This window comes from Erinaceus europaeus, chromosome 2, assembly GCF_950295315.1.
Source record: "Erinaceus europaeus chromosome 2, mEriEur2.1, whole genome shotgun sequence".
NCBI lineage: Eukaryota > Metazoa > Chordata > Mammalia > Eulipotyphla > Erinaceidae > Erinaceus > Erinaceus europaeus.
Window position 1 is genome coordinate 5479019 of NC_080163.1, and position 17931 is coordinate 5496949.

At 50.8% G+C, this 17931-nt stretch overlaps 4 protein-coding genes and 1 long non-coding RNA gene across 7 annotated transcripts in view; 3 read left to right on the forward strand and 2 right to left on the reverse strand.

Moving 5' to 3' along the window:
• Positions 1-17931, forward strand: part of LOC103126074 (sialic acid-binding Ig-like lectin 12) — a 167974-nt gene that overhangs the window by 109918 nt on the left and 40125 nt on the right. The window lies entirely within an intron of this gene.
• The window catches only part of LOC103126078 (myeloid cell surface antigen CD33-like), a 39414-nt gene that overhangs the window by 19238 nt on the left and 2245 nt on the right, over positions 1-17931 (forward strand). The gene's annotated exons all lie outside the window — the stretch shown is intronic.
• LOC103126082 (sialic acid-binding Ig-like lectin 13) lies at positions 123-3942 on the reverse strand. Its single transcript, XM_016194231.2, has 7 exons — positions 3819-3942; positions 3372-3752; positions 2894-3172; positions 2644-2691; positions 851-1108; positions 538-631; positions 123-203 (listed from the first exon to the last, which is right to left on the reverse strand). Exons 1-7 carry the CDS (start codon positions 3850-3852, stop codon positions 131-133), a joined length of 1167 nt encoding a protein of 388 aa, XP_016049717.2. The 5' UTR covers positions 3853-3942; the 3' UTR covers positions 123-130.
• LOC107523389 (uncharacterized) lies at positions 4038-6875 on the forward strand. Its single transcript, XR_001601807.2, has 3 exons — positions 4038-4273; positions 5377-5524; positions 6740-6875. It is a non-coding gene; the product is annotated as an uncharacterized LOC107523389 (long non-coding RNA).
• LOC132533462 (myeloid cell surface antigen CD33-like) lies at positions 5522-10615 on the reverse strand. Of its 2 annotated transcripts, XM_060175210.1 has the most exons (7): positions 10508-10615; positions 10058-10441; positions 9594-9872; positions 9323-9370; positions 6864-6969; positions 6546-6618; positions 5522-5880 (listed from the first exon to the last, which is right to left on the reverse strand). In XM_060175210.1, the coding sequence occupies exons 1-7, from the start codon at positions 10545-10547 to the stop codon at positions 5752-5754; spliced, it is 1059 nt and encodes a 352-aa protein (XP_060031193.1). In that variant the 5' UTR covers positions 10548-10615; the 3' UTR covers positions 5522-5751. The 2 variants fall into 2 exon arrangements, with proteins under 2 accessions (XP_060031193.1, XP_060031201.1); XM_060175218.1 differs by lacking the exon at positions 9323-9370.

Consider the following 17931-nt stretch of genomic DNA (forward strand, 5'->3'; position numbering starts at 1 on the left):
CTGGACCCCAGGCAGGAGCAGGTTTATGAGGGAGAGGAAGCTTAACTGTAGTGAGGGGCACAACCCTTAGGACCTCCTGGAAAAGGGGTCAGTAGATGTAGGAGGACACCCCTCCCCCTCACCTGAGAGGTCAGCACTTGGTGGTGTTGGTATCCTCCTTGCTCCCTGAGGTCCTGAACACCTCCTTGCTATGGGACCTCCTCCTGCGAGAAGGAACCAGCGTCTACCAGTGGTCAGACGGGGAGGGTGCAGCAGTAACTCCCTTCCCCTGTTAGTGTCTAAAGGGGGAGGGGAAAAGGGGTTGGGGTACCAGGGACCCTCAGACTCCTGGCAGCCAAATCCTTAATACAAAAGAAAAGACTCCTCTCCACAGGTGCCCCAATTGTTCTATACTGAACAGTCAGCTCCCTGGGGATCTCACTTTGGGATCAGCCACATCACCCATTCTCCCTCCCTCCTTCCCTCCCTTCCTCCATCTGTCCCTCTACCCTTCCTCCCTACCTCCCTCCCTTTCTCCCTCTCTAGGGCAGAACTCACAGCAGGATGACCAGGCAGAGGAGGAGGAGCAGGGACTTGACAGCAGCCTCCAAGATGGCCACCAGCACCAGCTCTGCCAGGGGTTCTGGGCTCCCTATACAGAGGGGAGAGGGAAGCTCATCCACTGGACCCCATCTGGGTGCTTGTGCTCCCAGAAGATGTGGGCCCCTGCACCTTTCTGCTCTCTGACCCCTGTGCCTCTACCTCCTCAGACCCAATGCCATGACCATCAACACTGAAATGTGGTCACTTAGGGACCTGGGAGCAGAACAGGTGAGGAGGAGGGGCCCGTGGGCAGCCCCTGGACACTCACTCTGCAGGGACAGGCTCAGGGTGACATGCTGGGAGCCCAGGGGGTTCTGAGCCCTGCAGGTGAGAGTCCCCTGGTCCCTCGCATCCACTTGCGGCAGCACTAGGACTGCAGGGCCTCCAAGCAGGGAGGGGCTCAGGGCCAGCTTATCCCTGGACCATCTCAGATCGGAGGGAGGGTTGCTGTCAGCCTCACAGACCAGATGCAGGGACTGGCCCTCAGGGACCTGCAGAGAGGAGCCATTCCTCACAGCCATGGGTCCTGGAGACAAAGAAGGTCAGAGCGTCTGTGAGATCCTTAGGAAGTAGAATACTCATAAAGACACCCTCTCAGAAGATGGACTCATGCACCCAAGCAGAGAGAAGAGAGTTGGGTAGAGAGCAGAGGGGGAGTTGATTTGGGTTCCCACTCAGCCCCCTGCACTGAGGGTGTGGCCATCTACACTGAGAGTTGGGGGTGGGGTGTGGACCTGGGAAGAACAGAGTGTGGAGTCAGGGCTCAGAGGACCCAGAGTGCAGGTCATCCCTGCCCTGGACACCTAACCCCTCTCTCATAACCACACTGACCCCAAAAATAGACTTCTTGGGGCCAGGCAGTGGTGCACCTGGTTAAGCACACACAATACAATGCACAAAGACCTGGGTTCAAGCCTCTGGTTTCCACATGCTGGGGGAAAGCTTCACGAGAGGTGAAGCAGTGCTGCAGTTCTCTCTCTCTCTCTTTATTTTCTCCTCTCACTATCTCTGTCTCTATGTAACAATGAATGAAAATACATTTTAAAAAAGAAAATACATTTCTACACTCATGTTTCCACTGAAACCAGTTAAAGGATGAATGTGGATTATCTGACGAGACTCATTATAGAATTTATTGGGGATGGGGCAGTAGTGCAGCAGGTTAAACGCACACAGTACACCGTGCAAGGACCCACACAATGATCCCATTTAGAGTCCCTGTCTCTCCACCTGCAGGAAGGAAGCTTCACATGTGGCAAAGCAACTCTGCAGGTGTCTATCTTTCTCTCTCCCTCTCCATCTCCCTCTCTTCTCTCAGTTTCTCTCTGTCTTGTTAAAATGGAAAAAATGACAGCTACGGGCTGGATCCATCCTGTAGGCACTGAGCCCCAACCTATAACCCTGGAGGCAGAAAGAAGGAGGAGGAGGAGGAGGAGAAGGAGGAGGAGGAGGAGGAAGGACTGAGAAGACATTGAGTCAGTCATTTGGAGTGAGCCAAGCCCATGCACAGAGCTTGCACAGAATGGATGCTGAGAGGAGACCCTTCCCCATGTGTAATTCCTTGAGGCTCCATCCAGCCCCATGGAGAGCCCATCCTCCACCTGTTTCCTGGGAGCTGGGGGTCTCACCAACCCCCCTCACTGGGGAAGCTGGGCAGCCCGCAGCCTGACACGTTGCCGTTTGCCGTTGCTGGTGAGAATGTGACCTTGTCTGCTCTCCAGGGACAGCTCCTCACACTGACCCTCCACAAAGAGGCCGTGGGGTACTGAGAGCCCATGTGCCCTGCTGTGGGGAGGGCCAGTGGGTGCAAAGTCTGGACACAACAGGGCGGCTCCTGAAATCCTGCAGCCAGGACTGCTGTGTCATAGAGCAGCTTCCTGTCTGGGATTTTATGGGAAGAAACTGAAAACACAAATTAGAAAAGAACCCTGTCCTCCATGTCAGCTGCTTCAGGATGAAGAGGAAGTGTGAAAAAGAAACTGCCTCTTGTCCACATGGAGGGAGACCCTGTACTGAAATAGAGGAGGCCCTTCCCCCTGCCCCTGGGAAGGACTCTCTTACCTGTGCTGTTTCCCAGGAAGGCAGTGACGGTCATGCTATGTGGAGGGTCTGTGACAGGGAGACATGGCAGGGTCCCCTCAATGGTGAGGGCTGGGGACACTGACCTCTGTACCCAGGAGCTGTGTTAAAGGGCCACGGGGGAGGGCATACTCTCGAACCCCTCCCAGCCCAGATTCAGGGACCCAGTCCCAGGGTATGACCCCTGCCCCTGCCCCCAAGTCTCAGGACCCAGGTCCAGGGTAGAACTCACAGGTGACACTGAGCTGGACTGTCCTCTCTGTGCTCACATTGGCTCCAGGGAAAATCACTTGGCAGGTGAGGCTGGAGCCATGGTCCTGGGGCCGTGGGGTAAGGGTGAGCACAGAAGAGAAGGGTGTGCTGGGGCCCTGGGAGGTGATGGCACCCCCAATCCAGGAGAAGGTGGGGGGTGTCCCCTTCTCACAGGCCCAGGGCACAGAGCAGTTCAGGTTCACTGTGTAACCAGACTCCAGGGTCCCTGGGATGAGGATGTTGGGCGTGTGGGTCAGGACTGTGGGGAGAGGGGCCAACAGGGGTCAGGAGGAGGGTCGTAGGAGTGACAATGAGAGAACCCTCAGACCTTGGTCCAGATCCTCCGTTTTGATTACTGAGAGAAGTTCCCGCAGATCCCTCCCAGGCAGGCAGGGTAGGCCCCCAGTCACACCAGAACCCTCGAACCCTCTTTTTCTATCCTCCAGCCCAGCCCTCACCTGTCACTTGCACCTGAGACAGCTTAGACTTGGGATGGTAGCTTGGATGTTCTGTCTCTATCTTGAAAAAATATTTTCCCTGGTCTGTGTTCTTTGCATCTCTGATGAACAGGGTGCAGTCTTGGGTCCGGAGGTCCCCGAGAAAAATGAAACGGCCCAAGGTGTCTTTCTGCACTTCCCGATGTGGATTAGTTGTGGCCACAGGAGCATCCTGGGCTGTGTCCGCCCCTTCACGGAACCAGTAGCCATGTACATTGTGATAGAAAAGAAAGAACATATGGTGTCGGGGGACTCTACAGGGTACAGGCACACACAGGCCCTCCTGCACCGTCACCAGCTCCTGAATTTGAGGTTGGAATCCTGAATCCTGAGCCAGGGAGCCTGAAGGGAAACAGTAATCAGCCACAGCCCCCACCCTGCTGCCCCCTCTGCCCCAGGCCCACTCACCTGCCCACAGCAGGGGCAGCAGCCGCAGCAACATGTCTGAGCTGGAGCTTCCTGGCCTCCCGAGGGTGTACAGAGAAGGGAAGGGGAGGGGAGAGTCAGTGGGGAGACTTCTGTGGCAGTTCACAGAAGAGGAACTTGAGGTCAGAGCTCATTCCACCCTCTAACCCCACAGGGAAGGAGGAGGTGAAAGGGTGTCACAGGGCCAGAGAAGCTGGGGTGCTGTCCAGGAGGAGGAAGCCAGGGCAGACCTTCTGTGCCCCCCCTTCTGCAGTCGCATGGGGTGACAAATACGCGTCCCAGGGCAGGTCTCCTGGCTCTCACACAGGCAGACACAGGGTAGCAGCAGCTCGCATGAAGCGTGACTGTGCCTTTCTGTGTCTGCGTGGTTTCCTGTTGCGTCTACTCCCTCCACCCCCCAAAATCATCTGGAGAGCAGAACTGAGTGGGGAACCAAGGTGAGTGTGTCCTCATGGGGGTGGGTGTGGGTGTGCAGGGTGCTCAGCTCTATTGCAGAGAGGGGACATGGAGAGAGTTTGGGATTAGCCCCGGGGACACATGGGCACTGTGTTGCCATGTCTGCTCCTTTCCTAAGTCTCCTCTCTCTGTTCTAGGGACTGAGAAATGGTGACCCCCCCCCCTCAGCTCCCCCACTTAGTTTCATGAGCCTCCCTGGTCCTGGAGACACAGGCAGGGGCTTGTACTGTCCGTGGTGCTGAAACTGGCTCTTGCCTTTTACTCAGGTGTCCACCCACACACCCAACCCAGCCCCCAGCTCAGCAGAAGGCCTGAGCCAGAAATCAGCATTCTTGTTTTCAGCCAGCAGGGCAGAGAGATTTGAGTAGGGGTCCTGGGGAAAGTGGGCCCTGGTTGAGCTGGTTCCTCCCTGCTGCTCCCAGCCCTCCTCAGTCTGCTCACTCTCAGCTCTGGGCTTCCTGTTGGGAATGCCTATCTGTCTGCTTGACAAGGCTTCTTACTGAGTCCTCAGTGCACAAGTCTCTCTGGGTAGGTGCTTAAACTTCTTACTACATGTATTCTTTCTCTTCTACACTCCAACACATGAACACAGAGACACACAAGCAAACATATTCTCACACTCAAACATGCTTATACACACACACACACACACACACACACACACTCATAAATAAATCACACACTCATAAATCACACAGTCATCTATCTGTGAGAGGATTCCCTTCTCTTTGATCAGGGAGAGAGCTGATGTCTGGTCAGCAGCATCAGACACTCTGTCTGGGTCTCTCCCTCCAGCTCCATCACCTGTCCCAGCCCCTCAGGTCAGAGAGGAGCCTCTCAGTTGATGGGGACCCCCATGTCTGGCTCCAGAATCATTACTGGAGGCTGGATTCTCTCTGCTGTCGGAATGACTCCCCTCTCATCAGGGCAGGAAGCAGCCCGCCTGCTGCCTCTGGGTCTCCATCCAGGTCTGAGAAGGGACACAGAAGTTGGGTTTTGAGCAGAGAGAGAATTGACATGTAGGGTCTGGGACAGGATAGACCTGGCCTCTGGGCGGAATGTCATTTATTTCTTTCTGATCCAGGGGGAAGGATCCAGCACAGACCACACTCTCCCAAAGCATCAGGACTTCTGCTGGCTGGTATCCATTGCACCTTTATTTCACCCTTTCAATAGCTCAGAGCCAGGCTGTGACTCCCCTCTCATAAGACAGCAAACTGAGACATGGAGAGGTGAGTGCCAGTATTTTTTTTTTTGTAAGGAATTATTTTTGTGAGGCTTGACCCAAGGACTTTCTGGTTGCAAAGAACAAGCTGTCTGCAACACAGCAGGGGCTTCACACCCACTGGATTCTGAACCCAATTGCTGTGGGGGCATCATGTCTTCAAGAATCAGTATTTGGTGCCCAGTCTCCAAGGGGATGTGATAATTGGCTGAAACAGAAGCTCACACTGGCTCCTCACTGGGTCCGGGGGGAGCCCTCCTGAGGGTTTGTCTTGTGAAATGAAAGGGTGGCATACTGCACCTCCTGCTCAGTCCCCAAGGTGGAGACATTGGGGGCATGTGGTGTGGACTCCTGCTGTGGACCCTGTGTGGAAGGAAAGAAAGAAGCCAGAGCTCCTTGGGGAGCTGGGGGTGGGGCTCAGGGAGAAGACAAGGAGGGTTTATCCTGGGAACTTGATCAGGAAAGAACCTCTGGTCATCCTCCATTTAAAAAAATCAAGCATATGACAGGTTTCCATTAATTGAGCATCTACCAAATAGAGCACTTGGCTCCCTTCACAACAGTGAGCCCCCCCCCCCCAGACTTCTGGAAAGGACTATTGCTGGACGGAGAGAGAGCAGGAAGCCTCAGAGACATTAGGGCCACACAGCTGTGGATGTGGACATGCAGCCTGACTCTTGAGACACTTATGTGTTGGGTGAGGAGCACACAGGAAGTGTAACTAACAAAATCACTCAGATCATGAGAACCCCAGGAAAGCAGGGTCTGAGAGATGGCCATTTGGTGGAAATATATAGATGCCCCTGCTCAGCTCTGGCTTATGGTAGTGCTGGGGACTGAGTGCCTGGGAATGAACTTCTATCATGTAACCATTCTGGAATCATCTCCCAGTCTGTTGCCCTCACAAAGCAGCAACACAAAAGCCCCCCAGCTTCAGACAGGTGGCAGGAGACTCATCCACTCCTGGGCACTAAGTGGAGCAGGACTGTGGCTGGAGGAAGGTGAGCCGGGACCCTCCTATCACTCACCTGGGAAGCTGTCCTCCTGTCTGGGTGGCTGTCATCTCTGTCCATTACTGTTGCCCTCCTGTGTTTCTTCACTCTGACGGGGGACATTGGGTGTGTGACACTGGGACATTCTGCAGCTGGGAGAATAATGGGGCAGGGGATGGGGAGACCAGGTGTCTGAACAGCCTGGCTTTGACAAGTCCCTTGGCTCCCAGGTGACAGGTGACCAGGTCTGGGAACAATAACGTCTGTGCCTGGAGCTGCCCACTGTGACTCCCAGAATCCTTGCTCGAATGCTCACAGCAGTGCACCCCCACCCCATCTGACTCTGGCCCACACCTGACCCACGTGAAGAAGAGGAGGACGAGGATGACAGCAAGCAGTGTAGTGACACCTGCTCCCCCGACGGCCCCACGCACGGCTCCTTCTCTGTAGCCAGGCTGCCCTGTGACCAGAGAGACCCAGGACAACTCCAGGCCTGGCTGCAGGAGGGGGGCTCCTCCCCAGCAGGAGGACAGGGGCAGCCCCTCCCTCTATCAGGGTCAGCCCCAGGGTTCAGTTCAGTCTCCTACAGAGCTCAGGGTGTGGGGTATGTCCCCACTCCTCCCTGTTTCCTTGAATCCTCTCCCACCCCCCAAACTCCTCCTGTTCAGGGACCAGTCCCTGCCCCGTCCCTGCACAGACCCTACTCCTGCCCCCTGTAGGGTCAGAAGGCTCAGCCCAGGGCCTCCAGAGACACAAGCTGGAGGGGGGATGAATGATGGCCCCACCCCCTGTGTCTGCACTCTCCCTCCTGGCCTCCCCAGGCCTGTCTGTCACTCAGAGTCTCTGGGGTTCTGTCCGGGTCTCAGAAGGAGCTGGAAGCAGGAGGCTCTCAGCCCCTCAGCTCAGCCCCAGCCCCTCCCCGCCTGCCTCCTGAGGCCAGCACCAGGTCAGAGCTGGGTCTCTGGGTGTCATCCACCAGCTATTTGATGGGCACAGGGGAGCATCGTGAGGAGGGGAGGGGACAGATGCCATCACAACAGGAGGATCAGTGGGGGTTGCGGTGGTGGCACTGGGCTCCGGAGAAAGCTCAGAGGGTCAGGGAGGGCTGTCATCTGTGGACTCAGGGGATGAGTGGTCTGGAGTGGGAGGTGTTTGCATCAATGGCGGTGGAGTTATTAGGGGCGTAGTGGTAGTGGTGGGGAGACAGGTGATGGCACACCCAACTGAGGGCACTCATGACTATGCTCCAGGCCAGGGTGCAAGCCCTCAATCCCCACCTGCAAGAGGGAAGACGCACAGCAGTGAACAGTGCTGCAGGTGTTTCTCCTTCTCTCCCCCCCTTTATCTGCTGAATTCTCAATTTCTCTCTGACAAATTAAATAGAAAGAGGACACAGGGAAGAAAGAAACAAGGGAAAACCACCTTCTAGAAATCAAGGAATCATTGTGTTGGTATAAAACCCCAAATACCCTAAGACAGCAGGAACCTCACATCTTCACTATAGAGCCCCTACTTCCCCCAGTCCTGGCACCCTTGGATAGGGCTCACTTTCCCGTATGCATCTCCCAATCCAAACCAAATAATATTGCATCCGCCGATCACAACCTAACCAAAGCAACGATTGCCACCTCAACATGCTTCACCTCAGACTGTATCCAGAGACTTCACGTGTGGAATGACAACCCTTCAGCTTCATTACTCGGGTGAGACCTTTCCTTTTATAGTACACTCTAATTTCATCTCAGGTGGTTCACTTTCTAACAAAGTCCCATAACCTAGACATACACCAGTTTCTGTGAGAGAGAGCGTATGTGCACACGTATCCATAAACTACTGCAAAATATATACCTGAAAGCAGGATTACACTAGAGTTTGCAGTGAGTACCTCCCTAACACTTCCTCTCCACTATTCCAAGCTTGGGATCCATGATTGCTCAACAAATTGTTTGGCTTTGTATGTTAACTCCCTTTTCAATCACCAGGTTCCAGATGCCACCAGGATGCTGGATAGGCTTCCCTGGATTGAAGACCCCACCAATGTGTCCTGGAGCTCAGCTTCCCCAGAGACCCACCCTACTAGGGAAAGAGAGAGGCAGACTGGGAGTATGGACCGACCAGTCAACGCCCATGTTCAGCGGGGAAGCAATTACAGAAGCCAGACCCTCTACCTTCTGCAACCCTCAACGACCCTGGGTCCATGCTCCCAGAGGGCTAGAGAATGGGAAGGCTATCATGGGAGGGGGTGGGTTATGGGGATTGGGTGGTGGGAATTGTGTGGAGTTGTACCCCTCCTACCTTATGCTTTTGTTCACTAATCCTTTCTTAAATAAAAAATTTAAAAAAAAAAACCCAAATAATTAAAAATATTTTTTTAACAAAAAATTTAGTGGAGGATCAGCTGTGGCATCAGCCTTTGGGGGTATATTTTTAATACACACAGAACTCTATGCCCCTAGTGTCTAAATGATAGATGTGATGGCAAAAGTAATGATGATGATGATGAAGGGCTGGGTGTAGGCTCACAGCCTGGAACAAAGGCCCCTCTGGTGGGAGCCTGCTGTGAAAAAAAAAAAAAAAAAAGGCTCCTAGGAAATAAACCCTCCCAAGGTGGTCTGTGCCAGGAAGAGGAGAGAGAGCCTGGTTTGGGACAGGAAGGGAGGCTGCAGTGCCCAGGCCCTTCACCCCAGAAGATCAGAGAAGGTGGAACGGAAGGTGAGGAGGCCTGGGTATTAGGGCTTCTCCTGTCTGAGAAAGGCCCTAGCCACCTCACTTCTTGCCCAGAAAATGTCACAGGGATGAGGGCTCCTCCCTACCTGTGCCAGCTCCCAGGCTTATGCCAGAACCTGGGCCCTGAGGATCACCTGGAACAGGAGAGGGCAGTGCCTGTCATTGCTTAGTGGAGAATCTGGGTAGGAACAGACTTAGCCTTTCCCCTCTTCCAATGCCATGGACAAACAGAACAGGGCTTATGTCCTTCCAGTCCATGCACAGTCCAGCCTCCAGAGCACAAGTCCCCATGCCCCAGCCAGGCTCTCCTGCCCCTCCCCACACCTCCAGGACTTGGGGCCCTGTCCCCACACTCACGGGTGACATTCAGCTGGATGGTTCTCTCCAGGGTCAGGCCAACTGCAGGGAAGTACACCTGGCAGGTGACATTGGAAGCGTGGTCCTGGGGCCGTGGGGTGAGTGTGAGCACTGAGGAGAGGGAGGTTCTAGAGCCCAGGGAGCTGAAGGCTGTGGATGTCCAGGAGAAGGTGGGGAGTGTCCCCCTCTCACAGGCCCAGGGCACAGAGCAGCTCAGGTTCACTGGGTGACCAGACTCCAGGGTTTCTGGTGTGAGGATGTGGAGGGTGTGGGTCAGGGCTGTGGGGAGAGGGGACATGGGGGTCAGCACTAGGGTCTGAGGAGTGACCCTGAGAGAAGCCGCAGACTGTATCCACTACCCTTTAATCCCTCCCAGGACTGAACCCAAACTCCCTCCAATCAAACCTAGAATCACCCAGTCTTCTTGGAAGCCCCAGGCCACCCTGTGTCCAGCCAGGCCTTACCTGTCACATGCACATAGAGCAGCTTAGAAATGTAATTGTATTTTATATTTTGTCTCTCCACCCTAAAAAAGTATTTCCCCTGGTCCTCCTTCCTGGCGTCTCTGATGAACAGGGAGCAGTTGTAGTCCTTCGGGTCCCCGAGGAGGAGGAGGAAGCGGCCCTGGGTCTCCTTCAGCACTCTGCGCCCTGGGTTGTTTGTGGCCACTGGAGTGTCTCTGTGTATATTAGCCCCTTCCCGGAACCAGTAGCCGTGAGCCCTGGGAGGGTTACTATACACTTTCCAGGGGTCGGAGAATTTGCATGACACACTCACACACAGGCCCTCCTGCACTGTCACCGACTCCTGCACTTGGAGCCAGTATTGAGAATCCAGAGTCTGAGAGCCTGTGGGACAGAGTCGATCAGCCATGGCCCCCACCTGCTGCCCCCCTCACGCCCAGGCCCACTCACCTGCCCACAGCAGGGGCAGAAGCAACAGCAGCAGCAGCATATCTGAGCTGGAGGGTTCTGGGCCTCCCAAGTGTGGAAAGATGATCGGAAGAGCCCTGGGAGGGGACATGCAGGAAACCCACAGGAAGCCAAGACTAACAGGTGGTAGAAGGGGAACCTCCCCAGCAGAGGCCTTCTGTGCAGAGGCACAGACAGCTCAAGGCCCAGAGGCCTCAGAAACATCCACAGGAGGATGAAGATGGAGCCCAAGCCTTGCCTACATATGAGGGGTTTCCTCCAGTCTCAGAGCCTGAACCAGGACCAGGAGGACATCACAGACTCTGGGAATGGTGCCTCCTCTAGGGCCTTTCATCTGAGGTGCTGATGTGAGCATTGTGTCCACACCAGTGCCAGGCAGCTCCTGCCTCTCCTGGAGAATCTTAGTCTCATCCAGACCCTGGAGACAAGAAATTCTCTAGGCCTGTGTGAGTGTCTGGGAAAGAAGAAAGGAAGGAGGTGCAGGTGAGTTGAAGGCAGCATTCATACATCTGTGTATTCAACACACACTCAGTCACATTGTGTGCTGGAGACTTGAGACCAGAAGGGACACCCTGGCCAGGCCCTGCCCTTCAAGAAGCTCCCAGCAGTAGCTTCATGTCCTCCCCAAGCTCACTGCACTCTCATTCTTGGAGCTGACCCCTGGTGAGTTGCACAAGGGTTAGGGTTAGGGTTAGGGAAGCACACTGGGAAACTTCTAAACAGAAGGGTGGGAGTTTTTGACTTCTGTATGTGAATGTGCTCATTCCTATAGTTTCAGAATCATTTTGAAAATGTTGCTATGATGTCTCCATGTCAAACAGGAAAGTGGAGACACCTGCTTTCAGAATCAGAGCGAGGAACTTTTCCCATGAAGTGTGTGTGTGTCATGTGGACAGTGTTTGAGATGAAGTTCCCGTAGATAAACATGTGTCAAGACTTTCTCAAAAATAACTTTGGGCTCAAAAGATGAAATATGTCTGTCATATCTATGTATCTATCTATGTATCTATCTATCTATAGTCTTATCTTGAGAGCTTGTTTGAAGGTTCTAGCAGGGGAGCACAGCTACTCCTATACCCTTGACCAAATACCGGTCCATCTCTTTTTGGAGAAGGCCATCCTCTTCGATCCAGCACAAAACTTTGGGAGGGAGGCACATGGAGTGGTGAGGGAGGAAGGGGACACCTGTCTAGCCAGCCATATCAGCCAAATCAAACCTAGCAATCAATGGGGTGACAGATGTTACAGAGCAGATCACCCTCCCATATCTATCTATCTATCTATCTATCTATCTATCTATCTATCTATCTATCTATCTATCTATTTGTGTGTATCTACCATTCACCAACCACCATCTGTTTCTCTACACACCATCTAAAATGGAAAAATAGATGAACAGAGTACATACTGTCGTATGCTTTACATTGGTTTGTTCTAGCCCTCCCCCGCCAAGAGAATTGGATCAGTCCTGTTAATTTCGCGGGCCTGCTTGGCCCCGCCCCAAGGAACCCCGAGAGAGGGTTCCTGAGTCCGAGAGTTCCTGAGTTCCTGAGTTCGAGAGTTTCAGAGTTACAGAGTAAGAGAGAGTTCCACAGTGGAAGAGTTTCAGAGGGTTCCCCAGTACGAGAGTTCCAGAGTTCCAGAGTTGGAGAGTTCCCGAGTTACAGAGTAAGAGGGAGTGCTTGTGCCACCGCAAAGAGACAGCGGAGTTCTGTTTGGTGATTAGTTTGTCTTAGTTTATGAATCGTTGTTCCTGAAGAAAGAAATACAGCTTCCCTGCCCAGCCATTGTCTCCGCGTCTCTGTTACCCGCCGTGAAGCAAGCTAGCCCGGCCAGCTGGAGCCTCCGAAATTTTAACAACAACATACTCTCCTGATTCACTCTATTTTATTTTTATTTAAAAAATGGAAATATTGATAAGATAATAGGACAAGAGGGGAACAATTTCACACAGTTCCCACCACCAGAACTCCATGCCCAATTCCTTCCCTTGATAGCTTTCCTATTATTTATCTCTCTAGGATGGACCCAGGCTCATTATGGGGTACAGAAGATGGAAGGTCTGGCTTCTGTAGTTGCTTCTCCATTGAACATGGGCATTGGCAGGCTGATCCATATTTGCAGCCTGTTTCTCTCTTTCCCTGGTGGAGCAGGGACTTGGGAGGTGGGGGGCTCCAGTACACACTGGTGAGGTTGTCTGCCCAGGGAAGTCAGATTGGCATCATGGTAGAATCTGGAATCTGGTGGATTAAAAAGTGTTAAGATGGGGACCGGTTGCACCTGGTTGAGCTCACATGTTACAATGCACAAGGACCCAGGTTCAATCCCCTGGTCCCCACATGCAGGGGGAAAGCTTTGGGAGTAGTGAAGCTGTATCTGTCTCTTTCCCTCTCTATCACTCCGTTCCCTCATGATTTATACCTGTCTCTAGCCAATAAATAAATAGTTTTTTAAAAAGTGTTAATATATAAAGCAAAACAAATTGTTGACTAATCATGTACCTAAAGGCAAGAATACTGCAGATGAAGACTTAGGGGTCTCCACTTTGGAAAAAGCTAGTAGGTCTATTTTAGATGTATTCCAAGGGGCCCATGACATTGACAGTTTTTCCCTGAGCCTGACACCTAATATGCAGGAGGACCTAGGTTATTGTCGGGGGAGATGGTGTCATAGTTGGAAAAAGGACCAGAAAGCTGGATCAGGGAAGAGAGTAGCTCCAAAATCTGGGGAAAGTGTATAAATATTATTGACTGTAAACTCAATTTGATCTGATCTGGAGCCCATATTCAGCTTAGGAGCCTATGTGACCTCTGCATCCCTGTAGATCTGAGCTCACATTCTGTGGTCATGGCTAGGAACACTCAAGGCTGCACTATTTTAGGATCCATCTTCCTCAGGTGGTAGGTAGAGTATGTTATCCAACCTCTCTTTGGAGAATGGAATATTCCCTACCATTATTGATCCACATTGAGGACAAGGCCTTATAGGGGCCCACAAACAGGTCCATTATGTTTGTTGTTCCTGATGGAGAGGACCTGGGATAGTGGTGAGAGGGACCTATTCGAGGTCTAGGCCCATCATGTCTGTGTGGGAATCCCAGAACTCCCTGACTAGGGTCCCAGATGATGGGGAGGCCTGGTAGTGATTAAAGAGTCATCATTAAAGTGTGCCAGTCTCTTGCCTTTACTCAACTTTTGTAGTCCTTACTTTGTCTGACAAGCTTAGCTTTGGAGTGATTGAGGGATGTGTAATGGGAGGTAGGTGAGAAGGGTATCTAGGTCTAAGTAGAAACTATCACTAGGTACTCCATGGTGTCTTTTTAGACCTTTATTCTTGCTTGTTGCATTTATTGACTCACTGTAAACTATTGTGCCCTTTTGCTTTCAGGTATATACTTTTCCCTAATTTATGGATACATGTGTACATATGTCCTATCTCATGGGCCCTGGTCTATATCTAGGTTTTGAGGTTTGTTAAGAAATGCACCACCCAAAATGGAATTAACGAGTCCTATGAGCTAGGAAAGGTCTCACTAGAGTAACGAAGCTGAAGAGTTGACATTCCATGCTTGAAGTCTCTGGACACAGTCCAAAGTGAAACATGCCCAGATGGTACTGGTTGAATCGATTGGATTGGGATCAGCAGATGCAGTATCATTTGGTATGAATTGAGGGAAGCATGCAGGAAAGTGAGCCCCACTCTAGAGGTTCCAGGACTGGGAGAAATATGGGCTTTTAGAGAAAGGGGAAGTTTCCTGCTATCTTAGGTTTTAAGAAGGCAATAGATACTTATTGCTATAACCAAATTATTTGGCAGTTGGGTTAATTTTGAAAATCCCATTGTTAGGATTTGCTGAATCATACAAGACTTCACCATAATTTGTGTGCTTTTATGCTACTTACATATAGTTGTATCTTATAAAGTAACACCACCAGTTCCTTCGGTTTTCCCTGGTCTAAGCTTTTAGGAGATTTAATATTTCAAAGAACAAGTCATTATTAGAAATGTGTTAACATTATGAACTTTATGGTGTCTTTTTAGGTCTTTCTACTTGCTTGCTGCATATACTGACTCATTGCTGATAATTGTGCATTTTTGCTTTAATGTATATATTTTGTCCTAATTTATGGATACCTGTGAACATATGCCCTATCTCATGGGACCTGGCCTATATCTAGGCCTTGGGACTTTGTCAGGAAGTGAACCACCTGGAATGGAATTAGAGAATCCTATGAAAGGAAAGGTCTCACTCGAGTAATGAAGCTGAATGGTTGACATTCCACGCCTGAAATCTCTGGACACAGTCTGAAATGAAGCATGCCGAGGTGGTACTCGTTATGTTGATTAGGTTGGGATCAACAGATGCAATATCATTTCCTATGAATTGAGAGAAGCATGCAGGAAGGTGAGCCCCACCCTAGAAGTTCCAGGACTGGGGGGAATATAGGCTCTATAGAGGAAGCAGGAGGTTCCTGTTGTCTTAGGTTTTAAGAAGGCAATAGTTAGTTATTGCTGTAATCAAATTGTTTGGCAATTGGGTTAACTTTGAAAATCCCTTTGTTAGGATTTGCTGTATCATACACAAAATCACCCTAATTTATGTCCTTTGACATTATTTGTATATATCTGTGTCTTACAGAGTGATGCCACTGGTTACTTCTGTTCTCCTTTGTCTCCATAAAGTTCATAATAAAATAGTGTCTACTTAGACTTAGATACCCTCCTCACCTACTTCCTACTACACTTCCCTCAGTCACTCCAAAGCTAAACATATAAAAGTTAGGGCTACAAAAGCTGAATAAGGGCAAGAGACTGGCATACTTTAACAATGACTCTTTAGTCGCTATCAGGCCACCCCATCAGCTGAGGCCCTAGTTGGGGAGTCCTGAGATTCCCAAACAGACGAGATGTGCCTAGACCTCGAATAAATCCATCTCCATTGTTGCTGGTGATCTCTATCAGGAACTACACAATGTACCCCTCTGTGGGTCCACATAGGATCTTGCCCTCAACTTGGATCAACAACTCTGAAGGGAGGCTGGACAACATACACTATATTCCACCTGAGGAAGATAGGTTCTAAAATTGGGGCATCTTGGAACGTTCCTACTCATGATCACAGAATATGAACTCAGATCTACAGGGATGCAGAAATCACATAAGCTACTAAGCGGAATATGGGCCCCAGATCAGATCAAATCGATGGGGTTTACAGTCAACAATATTTATACACCTTTCCCACATTTTGGAGCTACTACTCTCTTCCCTGATCCAGCTTTCTGGTCCTTTATCCAGCCATGACATCATCTCCCCAGACAATAACTTGGGTCCACCTGCATATCAGATGTCAGGCTCAGAAAAAAAAACACTAATATAGTCATGGGCCCTTTGAAATATAGCTAAAATAGGCCTATTAACTATCTACAAAATGGATACCCCCAAATCTTAATCTGCACTATTCCAGCCCTTAGGTTCATGATTAGTCAACAATTTATTTGGCTTTATATGTTAATTCTTCTTTCAGCCCCCAGGTTCCAGATGCTACCATGATGCCAACTGGACTTCCCTGGCAGACAGCCCCATTACTGTTTCCTAGAGCCCCACTTACCCAGAGCCTCACCTCACTAGGGAAAGAGAGAGACAGGCTGGAAGTATGGATCGACCTGTCAATGCCCATGTTCAGTGGGGAAGCAATTATAGAAGCCAGACTTTCCACCTTCTGCATCCCATAATGCCCTTGGGTCCATACTCCCAGAGGGATAGACAGTAGGAAAGCTATCAGGGGAGGGGATGGGATACGGAGTTCTCGTGGTGGGAACTGTATGGAGTCGCACCCCTCTTATGCTATGGTTTTTGTATGTGTTTCCTTTTAACAAATAATGATTATAAAAAATAAAAAATGTATTAACAATGAGCCCACTATTAAAATTCAATCTGATTACCAATTTGAAGTCTTAAGTACTTAGATAGAAGGAACATATACTCAGAGCTATGGTCTATGAATCACAAAGTTTGAGACATTGATCCATTTTTTCCCCTCATATTTATTAAGCAGTGATTTGTGAGACTGTAAGTTAATAGGAGTGTATATTAACACCATTCCCACCACCAAAGCTCTGGTGCCATACTCCAAACTCAGGCAGATTCTGCTTTGAGCTTCTTTTTCTGCTCTTCTTCCTCCAATTCTGTTGATGAGTGGAATCATTCCATACTCATCTTAGTCGTTCTGACTTATCTCACTTAACGTAATTCCTTCTAGCTCCATCCCAGAAGGGTCAGAGAAGGTGGGTTCCTTGTTCTTAATAGCTGCGTAGTATATGTAGGTATTTTAATCTATGTGCCTGGTAGAGATTTGTATTTCTTCTGTGATGTAGGGACATAGAGCCCAAGTCTGTATTTCCTCTGTGCCTGTAGGGCCTCACAGTAATCAGTGACTACAGATGCCATACCTCCTCCTTCCACATTCCTAAGCAGGACAGCTAGGGAGGAATCCAGCCTAGCCGGAAGAGATAAGACCCCCATATCCAACTAGCACCAGGACCAAGGATCATGTGCCTGCAATATGCTCATGTCTGCATTCTCCTTGTAACCAAGAAGTAAAACTCTATATAAACAGTACTGTTCCCTTGTCGGGGGAGTAGAGAACTTCCTGGAGAGATCCAGATATCTTGCCCACTGGTGTACTGAAACACCTCTCTTCACCAAAACGGCCCTGGTCTTGTGTTTAGGGATGAATTCCTCAACTCACCTGTCTATCATCTGTAAAACTAACACTCAAACCCCATGGTCACTTATCTATCATCTGTCTATAATCTATATTCTATCTGTCTTCTCCACTTGCTGCAGCAGCCTAAGGGAAGAGGGGCACAGGTCAGGCCTTGAGAAAAGACATGTAGTGGGGAGATGCTGAGGTTGGAAGCCCCACGATCTCTGAGAGTAGGTGACACCACAGAGAATGAACAGATCTAGGAAGAGAGCCCTGGGGACCTTCCTACATGTAGAATCAGGGCAGCACAGTGGACAGATCAGAAAAAATCTCTGTCCTCCCCCTTCCCCCCAGGGCTTGCTCTGACCCCTCCTCTTTGCCCACACAGGCTGACCCACAGGAGTCCACAGCAGACGCCCCCGCTGACTCCCCCAAGCTCTGCAGGGGCTGGTCCCTTCCTGGGGCAGGCGCAGCAGGTGCAATATGCCACCCTCTAATAAGTGAGCACTGCAGTAGACTGACTATGTGACAGTAGTGGCGCCGAGTGACAGCTGAGCTGATCCCCGCACAGGTGTGATTTGGGGAGCCCAATCCCTGTTCTTGGTCCAGGGTCCCAGGGGCAGAGGTGAGTGGGTTGTCTGAGCTCCAAGACCTTCCTGCCCCCACAGAGTGGGTGTGAGCTTCCTCCTCCAGGAGGACT